The sequence below is a fragment of the Glycine soja genome, chromosome 4 (genome assembly GCF_004193775.1).
Source record: "Glycine soja cultivar W05 chromosome 4, ASM419377v2, whole genome shotgun sequence".
NCBI classification, from domain to species: domain Eukaryota; kingdom Viridiplantae; phylum Streptophyta; class Magnoliopsida; order Fabales; family Fabaceae; genus Glycine; species Glycine soja.
The window spans coordinates 5,511,542-5,523,209 of NC_041005.1; the positions used below are offsets into that span (position 1 = coordinate 5,511,542).

The window sequence follows — 11,668 nt, forward strand, 5'->3', positions numbered from 1 at the left end:
TTATCATGCTCGATTTCTAACGAAATTGGTTTTGCATAAACCAGACACTTTAAATGGTGGGTCCTCTACTGTAGTAAAATGCGTCATTTCCACGTTAGGTAACTTGTGCAATATCAATGTTCACGTCTTACCAACTAGATGAACATGGCTTCCCCTGTGAATGCAATGTAGTGACTAGTGACAGTGGAATTATCTGGTGACTGTTAAGAAAGAAAATTAGTACTATTTTTTTATTATGAAGGCAAATTTATTATTTCAGGTTTAATAGTAACAAGATGGTGACCTCGCAATGAAACATTTCTTGGTACATGTGAAGGTACTCTTGAATTGGATGATGCCGACAAAAATAATTATCTATACTTTTATTGGCGAATATAAGTTAGTGATTGATTTAATTGATAAAATATAATGATTTTAAATTCGGGTATCGTCTTAAAATTTCAATTGCTCACGTCTTGAACCATTTATGACGTTATATGTCGTACAAGTTGAGAAATGTAAAGGTTTCATAGATTAAACATACAAGTAACACTCACCTATCATTGAGTAAACACCCGTTTATGTTAAGGGAAACTTTTTTTCAAACACACACTTGATTGATAAGGAATGGAAAATGATATAGTTGAAATTAATTACTAAAGAGAAAGAATAATAAAACACATTCTCTCAAAATTAATTTATACACTTCAACTTTTGTCAAGAGAGTTGCATTCATCTTATTTTCATCTGTACAAGTATATATAAGATAAACAAAATAATAAGTGAAAGATAAAAATCATGGTATACGGTAGACCAATGATAAACATATGCTCTACTTTTGGATGTATGAGTAGAAATAAGAGAGATAGAGAGAAACAATAAAAGAAAAAATAATAATTTATGTAACAAATGATAGAATGAGAAACAAAGAGGATGGAAGATAGAAAAAAAATGAGGTATAAGTGGGGTGAAATGGTGCTAATTTTTTTACCTTTAAAAATTGATTGAAAAAAAAAGGAAATATAGTGGGCAAGAACAAGTACATGGCATCTCTACAAACACTCCTTTCGTTTTTCACCAAATAAGGATCAATCCCGAAAGGATGCCTACTCTATGAACTAATGATGCTCATATAATATTCTTGATCATCAATTTCAGTAAAAAAATCGATCACATGGTCAGAAGTTGTCAGCAAACAGCGGCACAGCCGCTAAAAACTGGATTTCTTGTGAATTAGCATTTTCTGGTGGTAACAATTGCTCAAGGTCAACCAGCAGAAAACATTCCTTGCACCAATTTGATGTGGAGATGCAATTTTTCTCTGGCCCAGCATATCTACCTAAGATTGCGATATAACCCCAAGGTTTAAAGCATTGATCATATACACGTTCAAATTTCAAAGATTCTGCACATGTTCATTGGGTGACGACTCACAAGGCCCTGATGAATGTGCCTACCTAACTGGCTACGTAGTTAGGCTTCTAAAGAACCACTTTCTAAGAGAGACCACAAAGAATCAGCTGAAGCAGATGAGGATGATGAAGAGCTATAATGGAAATCAATCTGCAATTGCCGGTGAAGATAGGGACTTGAAACACTCCATTTCTTCTCCTCCTTCTCCTCCTTCTCTAGTTGCCAAAGTGGTATTGCAGCAAGAAACCGTTTGATGAACTCTTTACAACACTCTTTTCCACGGCAAATTTTCTCACGGCTTGCACCACTAATTGGGACCTCTTTCGCTTTGTCTATTTTCCCATACATCACACTCGAATCATCAAACTTGAGTATGAATGCTTGTTGACACCCCTCATAAAGTCTCTCCCCCAAAGAGTCAATGATGTAGTAAGCATCCGCTTCTACCTTCAACACAAAGAAATGGTCGTTCCAACTCACTATGTAAACTCTTGACTCCTTATCACCCACCTTGCTCTTTATCTCGTTCCAAATTTCATCAAAGGACATGGCTCCTTTCAAGCACTGGAACTTCTCAGGGGAGAAAAAACCCGTGTAAGATTTCTGAGGGAGAACAACAAGAGGTCTGAGATTGGCTTCTATGACTGTCTCTAGATCGAAATGCTTATCTGGGAAGAGCTTTGAGTAGTCATCACTGTTGCATAGCCTTCTCCATTCAGATGAACCTTGTGTGATGAGTCTCTCAAATTGTGCTCTTGTTGGCATACCGTGGTTGGTATGGAGCCAGTGCGCTATGAGTGCAACTAAAACCGTGCACGCACTCTCACCGGAGGCTCGTTCACTCATTTGGTCAAAGGAAGCAAAAAACACATTGGTTTTGAGCTTTGTTTGCCCATCTCTACTTGAAAAGTCCTTGTATTCCCAGCTTCTTGAATTGCCTTTTTGGTATAATAATTGTGGAGAAAGTTTATCTGATTTCTGCAATAACTTAACAAGAAAATTGTCTAATTAGTCTACAAAAAAAAGTGACCTACAATAATAATGAAGGGGTAACATAAAAGATGAGGTAACAACTAACCGTGAAAGGAGCAGGATAGGAGGTTTGAGTATTGAGGCTTCTATTCCGTGGCAAGTGGGACAAACGAGTCTTTGCTGTCTCCGAGGTTGTAAAGCTCTCAGACCCGTTTGAGAGTGTTGACCGTGCGTTGGGGATTCCACCGCTGTTGCTACTGCTGCCACTGCTTGTGGTGGAATCGTACGAGTCATCCGAGTCAAACACGGGGGATCTATCCGAGTCATGAGGACTCGTTTGTTCCGATTCATCAAACTTGCCTTTGTTTTTCTTTCCCAAGCTTGCCAAGTACTTCACTTCCTTTATAATCCCTCGTTTCTTCTCTGACTGGACCCAGTTTTTTCCAAAGGGTCCTGCTGAGTCACCATTAGAATCCCTCAACTTCAATAATCTCATAGAGACCTGTTAAAAAGTTTTCGTTACCCACTGAGAAATTGTAATCTTTTTTCCACATTTGTGTAATTTTCTATGCTAGATGAGGTTGTCAAATTACGTTTGCTAGAAAGAAAAGATCCAACAATTATAATAACAGTTATTAACAAAGATTCCACACTTCTTTTTCAAAATTTTATTTCTAATTAGTTGGATTCATATATTAATTCTTATTAACACAAAGTAGATACATACAAGTTATGCATTTCAGTTCATACTTGATAATTCTCTAAATAGTAAAAGAAGTTAATCTAAATGCATTTTGGCTGTGAACCACAAATTATAAGTATTAATTTTATAATAATTATTTTTAAAATTAAACTTAACAAAAATAAATAATTAGTTGAATGTCACAGTTTTATAGAAATTAAATGCATGATAAAAAAAATTGAAAAAATATATAAAATGTAGATTAGTAATATTTCTGACACATACATATTATTAAAAAGTAAAAACAAAAAGAAAAGACAAGTTCTTTCCTTAATCACGGTCAGATTACGTTATTTTGAAAGTGAATTGCCACAAGAAATGACCGAGTGATAGACGAGAGTCATGAGTTCAAACAACAAAATATGACATTAGTAATTTGTTTCATGAGTTTGCATCCACACATACATAGAAAATTTCAACAAAATAGCCAAGTGTTAATTACTTTTCACTTTTGCTGTATGTGCTTATGAAAGGGGTTTGACTAACTAAGGCCAAAAGGCACATATAATAAATTATATTAATAAGTTTTTTAAAATTAAAATAAAAACAGAAAAGAAAATGAAAATGGAGCGTACCAAAAGGGTAGCTTCTATGCATAAACCATTGACCTTTAATTTGATTGGAAGCCTTCTTTGAAAGTCATGATGAGAAGTGAACTGCGTCTTCTTCTCCTTCCTCACCACCAATTCTGCCACCGCAACGCTCATTTCCGCTTTTCCGACCGCCGTCATTTTCGCTTTCGATTCTCCCGCATTTCCCTCTCCCTACATTTCATTTTCAAACAATTTTTATTAAAACACACATAATAAATAAATTAACAAATATATAATGTTAGTGACAGAACAGAAGAAGTTATTGTTGTTCTTACATATAAGACATGAAATGCGATGTCGCAAACATCGAGGGAGTGGTCTTTGAGGAGGAGATGAAAACCGCATAGGTCGCGTGCTTCCCATGCGAGAGAGGGTGATTTGGAACTGAGGAATCTGCGGGAGCATGTGGTGTGACTGTGAGTGTATCGTCGTTTGGAAAAGGGAACGAGTGGGAGAGGTGTCGTTTCTTTCTTGGTGGCAATCCCCGTAATTTCAAATGCGATCCTGTCGTTTGCGGCGCCGAGCCTGGCTCCGAAGAGGCCTAATTCGAGCTTCAATTGGGTCAGCTTCACGGCGTGTTGTTGTTTGTTGGGCTTCCCCGACAACCTCGTGACCCAGCACTTCATCGGCGGCATCGTTCCGTCTTATCTTAATTAGCTCAAAGTTGTGTTTGGTCGGAGGAAGAAACCATGGATGGGTTTAAGGTTTTGAAAAGACGAATGATAGAAGAAAGAAAAGAGGGAGAGTGTAACACAATGCTATGGGGAGTCGGAGTCAAAGAGGAATGAGTCACAGTTTCTCAGTTTCCATATTTCCGTGTCAAAGGACCGCCACAGTCTTCACGATTTATATATTATCACGATATTTCATTTATTTTATTATGAACACACGCTTGCTTATTGAATATTTGTAAATACTCCTTTTGTTCGCCAATGGATTCGTTTCGTGACCATAATAGAATAGATTAAGATATTTGTTATAAGGAATAGAGTATAATCAAAACAAAATAAGTTTTAATCTTTTTTTTTTGCATAAAAATATTATATAGAGAGAAAGAAAAAAAAAAGTTTTTATCTTATTTTATTGTAATCCAACTTTTCGTTAGAATAAAAAACACACTAAAACAATATAATGGGATAAGCAATAGGATAATATTATTATATTTTATTAACGTAACGAATTATAATATAATATAATAATTATCATATTTTCTCTACCAAACAGATCCTAATTTGTTATTTATCATTTCCCCCCTAAAATATTGGTATAAATTATTCACCATTAAAAGTATTGACCAATTTTTGTTTAAAAATATGAGTTTGTTTAAAATTATGAGCACATAAAAGTAAATATTTTTTATTTCATATTTGAAATCATAATTTAAACCCTGAATAATTTATTTAAAGGATACAAATTAACTATTATTATGTGTGTCAACCAATGTTGATCTTTATTATTTTATTTATACTCTTCATTTTACAAAATTTTATAGTTTAAAATATCAGTAGTCCCTTTAATGATTATTTCATTTAAATAACATTTATTTTATTCTTTAATGACAATAAAAAAAATAATTGAAGTATAATAAGAGTAAAGTAAACCACATTTTATTAAATCAAACACTAAATATTAAAGTAATAAATATTTATAATTTTAAGAATTAAAATGAGAATTGTTTAGTCCTTTAAAGTTGGGTAAGTATTTTTTTTAGTCCTTAGAAAAATAATTTATTTTTATTAATCCCTCAAATTTTTTGAAAATTTACTTTAGTTCCTCTTTGTTCAATGGTTTCATAATTTATAATGATTTTTAACTATCAAAATTTATTTTTATTTTTTATAAAAATGACTTCTAAAGATCTAAAATAGTCAAAATATTTTATTTGTATGATTTGATTATCGTTTTACACACTCTACTCTGCATGACTTAAGAAAGAAAATAAAAAGATTGATGTAGAATTATCATGATTTTTTTACAAATTTTAACGATTTTAAACTATCACAAATGGTTTTTAAAGAAAACAAAATAAAAATATATTTTTGACGGTGACAAATCATAATAAATTATAATATTATTAATGTAAAGAATGAGAGAGATTAAAAATAGTCTTTTAAAAATTTAAGGGACTAGTAAAAATAAATTATTTTTTAAAGGACTAAAAATATATTTAAATCTATAATAATTATGTAATTTAGCTTATAAATTTAAATTATGATAATAAATTAAAAATAATCACGAAATCGTATGAAACTAACCCGTAAAAAATTGATTTTATTTGATTTAAATTTGATATTATATTTAAATTAAACCAAATCGAACCGTATTTTAATTTTGTGTTTGATTTAAATGATTTTTTTATCTAGAATCAAACAGCATTATAAATATTTGTGTAAACACTCTAAAAAGGAATCAAACAGCTGGAGTAACCAATCAACATTTAACCTTAATAAGACCTCCATAGCCTTGTCGAGGTTGCTAATTGTGCTTCTATCTCGAAGTGGTTCCATTTAATGTTTCTGCATTGCCTGATAGTGCTGGGTGCTGGGAACACTCTATGAATGTCATGTTGATGATGGGAATCCAAGGAGTCCACGTACACTTTGTCGTTAAAAACCGCACCATTAATTTCTGGATCGCCAAATAAGCCGCAAATGGGATGCAAAAAGCTGGCCACTGTTTCCGATCGTTTAAGTTCGGAGCCACAACGAATATAACTCCAGTTAGATGCCAAAATGGCGCGGAAAAAAATTCATTTAAACTAATAACTTTTTTTTAAAAAAAATTATCCTCATTACTTTAATAAAAAAAATTCATTTATCATGGTTTTAATATTACACTGTTTAATTTAAAATTTAACAAAATATTTGGTCATTAAATAAAAAACAACATCAATTTAATGGTTACTGGAATTTAAAACTATGACAACCTAAAAAATATTTTTGTTCTCAATGAAAAAATTACATTGCATGAATATATATTTTATGTATCTTTTAATTTTATTTTATTTTTACTGAAATGTCACTTTTAACTATTAGTGTTGTGTTTGGGAATCAATTACGTTGAACGTAATTGGCGTTCTTTCAAAAATAACAAAGGAGTCAATTCTGTTTTTGTTGTCTTCAAATGCACAAATAGCCGTTTAGATGCATTGGAATTTGTGCAACCAAGGTTTTAACGGGAAAAAAATATGTACTAGATAGTCCACAAGTAATTTAATTAAATACTTATATTTCAAAAAGTTAGTTTAATAAATTTTAGTTAAATATATTTTTTCATCTTTTAGTTAATTTATCAATTATTTTTTTTGAAACATAATCTTGATAACTTTAATTGAAACTCTTTACTAGATTAATAAAATTTCAATCTAGAGAAGGGATTAATACCCATAAAATGATTAGATGACGTTTATATTTAGCATATGATCATGATTAGGTTAAATTTCTCCGTGAGAATACCTAAAACTAATACAACTCTCATGTAAAATAATTAACTTTAAGATTTTATGGTTAAAAAATAAAATTATTTGTTAATCGTATTATATTATATTTGTTAATTTATGCATTATTTTCATATAGTTTAAAGAGTTTGATGATTATATATTAATTGTATAAAATATTTTTATTTTGTTAGTTAATCTTAAAATAATTATTTTAAAAGTCAATAAATTTAAAATATGATAAGTTGTGATCAGATTGTAAAGTATACCGTGGTCTGCGCATGACATTTTTTCTTTAGTTTAAATGCGGCGGTTATTCGCTTTCGTAAAATCAAGGGTTAATCAAACCCAGAAAAAAAACAAGAAGCAAGGCTTAAAAGGAACGTTCTGGACTTAAATACTGTGAAATTGTCGATGAAACGGAATTGAGTTTAAGCGGGTAGGTAGTGATTGTTTAATGTGTGTTCATACTTGGCACAGTGATGCGACATGGATGGATAATTTGCAAAGCAAAGACTCGGTTGGTGAAGAGCCAGACACGTCAACCCTTTACCTTTTCAAATTAAAATCTGACACAAATTCACCCACTTCTTCTATCGTGCTTGTCAGAACTAACACTTCAGCCTCACCTTTCAAGAGAAACATTAAATTGGCTCCCTTAATAACTTTTTTTCTCCTTTTCTAATGGAAGTATAAAAAATTTATGATTTTTTCATACTAATTATAAGAGTAATGTGAAAATGAACGTAAAAAAAAATTATAAAATAAGCAAAATTCAAATTTGGTCTCCAATTTATTTTTAGTTTCGAATTTGGTTCTCTTATCATGTAAAATCGTATAATTTTGATCCCTTAGGACACAATTCAATGGTGACCGTTAATAAGTGATGTTCACTTTCATGCATCATGTTCTTATTGGATGACTGTCATGTTGTGATTAGATGTCAACTCCTTAAAAAATAAAATGCTTTGTTTTCATTGATCAATCAGAACATCACACACGTGACCGTCATCATCCAACAAGAACGTGACACATGACAATCAACATCATTTGTTAACGGTAAACGTCCAATCGTGATATGGAAGATCAATATTACACGATTTTACAAAATAGGACCAAAAACCGGAGACCAAAAATATAATTTTGCTTATAAAATAATATAATTTTACATATTTTATTAAATGATTTTATTTTTAATTCTTTAATTAGTGACTTAACTACACTAATTAATGTTAGCCTAATTATAAAATTAGTTCCCAGCCAGCGCGGGGGAAGAGAGTAATAATAAGAAAAGTTCGATTAGATTGTTATAATATAATGTTTATACTATTGGTATTTGCCGTGAATTCAAATTCTTAAGTCTAGTTAGAATGTTGGTCATGCATTAGGATTAAGATTTATTGATCTAGGGTATTGTCTGTTTAGGTGTTAGGTAGTTATTAAAATTTCGTCTTTATAAAAAGTATTTTGATGAATTAAGATAATATGATATTTGTATCGATTCTTAAGCAATTTGGAACTTTGTGCTTATCAATAACTTTTTATTATTTTTTGTTATATTAGTTGTATCATTTTTTTTATTGTTTTATAATTTTGTTTTTTATTGCATTAAATATTTTGTCACTTTTTTCAATTTCTCTCATGATAAAATGCTGTCCAGAAATAAAGCGTAACCAGTACAGTATTTGTATATTTTTTATTATGTGAAAAAACCTTATCTGCCTTTTCGTAATCCGAATCGGGTTTATTTTAAAAGGCATCGGGTTTACCACACCATTGGGCTGTGAATTGCAAATGGATCCAACAACAACGTGTGTCAACGTTACATTACTATCAGCATTTGCAGCACACGTACCCCGTAAACAGAGTGCTACTAATTGGTAATCACACACAGGCATGTACTATCAGCATAAAAAAATGTGATGATTACGTTTGAGTAATGTTAATGTATTATTCGTGGCCAATTAAATAATGTGGTATTCATCTTAAACCTTTAGACCAATAACAGTAAGGAGTTGCATTCAATTGGACATGTTGGGCTGGCTATGTATTTTGGAAACCCTAAGAGCTAACGAAACGTTAAGACAATACATACATGTATTTGCCTTTGTGCATAAAAAGAGTCATCATTATGAATGCTTCACTCCTCAGAGGCACGGACCTATAGATGTTTTTCTTTTTCTCCTTCAATTTAGTTGTACTAGATAGTTTCTCTCCATGGTAGTGATACTCCGTCCATATTCCATAACCAAAGAATGTTTGAGAATATAGTCATTTTTATCTATTAGCTTCGAATACAACGACTATATCTATTAGAGCATATATTCTTGATTGGGTTATATTTAAATTGATGAAAATGTATATAATAAAGTGATATGTAATGAAATCACATTAACACCATGTTAGGCATAAATGATAGATTTTGGAAGAAATGACGAAGGAATAAAGGAAAAGAAACCAAAAGTAATTACTTCCATTTTGAAACCTCTTTTTCAAGTGAAGGAAGGAAAAGATAAATAGATTCCACAACAAAATTGTGTTCCTTCCAATTCGGATGGAAGAAGGAAAGAAACACTACTAATCATTTACGTAAAATAACAGAATTGTCCATATATTGGGCTACTTCCCGTCTCATTTCATTTGTTGCAACCTGTACATCTTCATTTGCTGCAAACAGCGACCACACTATTTGTTACAACTTTGCATTATACTTTTTATATTATAAGAGAAAAATCCATTCTATAAAAAAGTATTATTCAAAATTTATATTTTTACTTTAAAAAGTTTTAACTTCTTTTTATTTTGTTTTCTTTCATACGAGGTTGGTACTAACCAACTAAAATATCTTCTACTTTTGGTTCGGGATATGAGGTTGGTACTGAATTAATTTGAGCCAAACGTGTGAAATTATTATTAGTATCTTTAATTATTTTTTTTGCCATTATTTAGTTGGTTTAAGCCAATTACAATATCTTGTCATCTAGGTATTCTCTTTGTTTTCATAAACTTGCAAGCCTTATTCGCATGATCATAGAGCATATGAATAAGAAGTGGTCTTTGCCTTTCCCGTGTTAGTAGAGAGGCTAATAATGTAGCTCATTTTCTTTCTAGTCCTGGGGTTGGTCAATCCCAATCTATGGTGGAATGGGACTCTCCCTCCCCTCAACTAAGGACTCTCCTATCTAAGGATTCTTAGGTTGATTTTCTTTGTATTTTTTTAAACGAACAAAAAAAAAACAATTACAACAAAATATCTTATTTGCACCCTTCTAATTAACAACAAGGTTATGTATGAATTTTAAGATAAAATCATGTATTTTTTTTTTCAAAATAAAATTTTCCATTTTTGTATATCAGAGGCTCGTTTGATCCAATCTTAATTGGGTTGGTTTGATTTGAATTGTAAAAAACTTTTGAAAAATTCAAAACCAATTCAGACTAATGAAAATTAATTAATTTAAAATTTATTTTCTCCCAAAATCGATCTAAATCGACCCATACCCATAAACAGTCACAGTCATAGGGTATGGAGTAGTTTCTCCCACTTTTTTACATGTATTTTGTTTTGTATGAGTTAATTTCACTGTCATGTACCCACTATTATTTAGATACTCGTGATTTATTCAACTTCAGTATTGTAATGCCAAAAGGTACAATACTCTTTTATTTTTTATTGGTATGCATCATATTGCTATCCAACATTTATTTATCGCATATTCATTTAATTATGCTAATTGATAATATATGGTGTTGATTGTTTTAAATTGCCAAAAAAAATTACAACATTTTTATAATTAAATTAATAGTTTTATTCAAAATTGAATCTTCTCTATTTTTTGTTAGTTAATTTCATGTAACGTTAGCGTGGTGGCATTACAACTTTTTTTGTCAAAAGCGTGGCATTAAAATTCTATATATCGACACAGGATCAAGATTAAATATAAAGACTAACTGGATATTAATTAATTTGATTTAACCCCTAAAAAATAATTTGATTTAATTAAAATTTTGAGAAACTTGATCATATTGATTAGTTCAAATAGTAACAAATTGTACAAACTAATAATTAACTTATAATCTTGGCAACAACATTATTATTATTATCCACTTTATTATTTGTACAGTACACTTGTGGGAGTCCTAACAATAATTATAGAGATATATTATTAAAAACAAAAATAAAACAATCAATATGTAATTTATAAAAAAAATCATGACTAAATTTTACCAACACTACAATTAGAGAGACAAAAGAAATTCGTTAAATTTAATATTAAGTTTTTTTTTAACTCCATAACTAAGTTAGGGATTAAATCCCAAATAAGGAATATAAGTATTGAATTACTGGTGTCAACAATTTTTCGTTACTTTACTTTCACAGTTATGTTTAATTTTGTGTTTGATGTATTGTTAATTAATTGACAATTGTATTAAATTGTAACAAAATAAAATAAAATGGAAGTATAAGTGTTGAATTCACAAGGAATTTTGCTTGTACTTAGATTAGTACAAATTCAATTTTCAAGCAATTGA

The 11,668-nt window shown here is 30.6% G+C and overlaps 1 protein-coding gene across 3 annotated transcripts; it reads right to left on the reverse strand.

Moving 5' to 3' along the window:
• Positions 1-942: 942 nt before the first annotated feature.
• LOC114408959 lies at positions 943-4,553 on the reverse strand. Of its 3 annotated transcripts, none has more exons than XM_028372196.1 (4): positions 3,975-4,553; positions 3,715-3,870; positions 2,471-2,866; positions 943-2,379 (listed from the first exon to the last, which is right to left on the reverse strand). In XM_028372196.1, the coding sequence occupies exons 1-4, from the start codon at positions 4,332-4,334 to the stop codon at positions 1,453-1,455; spliced, it is 1,839 nt and encodes a 612-aa protein (XP_028227997.1). In that variant the 5' UTR covers positions 4,335-4,553; the 3' UTR covers positions 943-1,452. The 3 variants fall into 3 exon arrangements, with proteins under 3 accessions (XP_028227997.1, XP_028227995.1, XP_028227996.1); XM_028372194.1 differs by having other exon boundaries at positions 3,682-3,870; XM_028372195.1 differs by having other exon boundaries at positions 943-2,370; positions 3,682-3,870; positions 3,975-4,552.
• Positions 4,554-11,668: the final 7,115 nt, after the last annotated feature.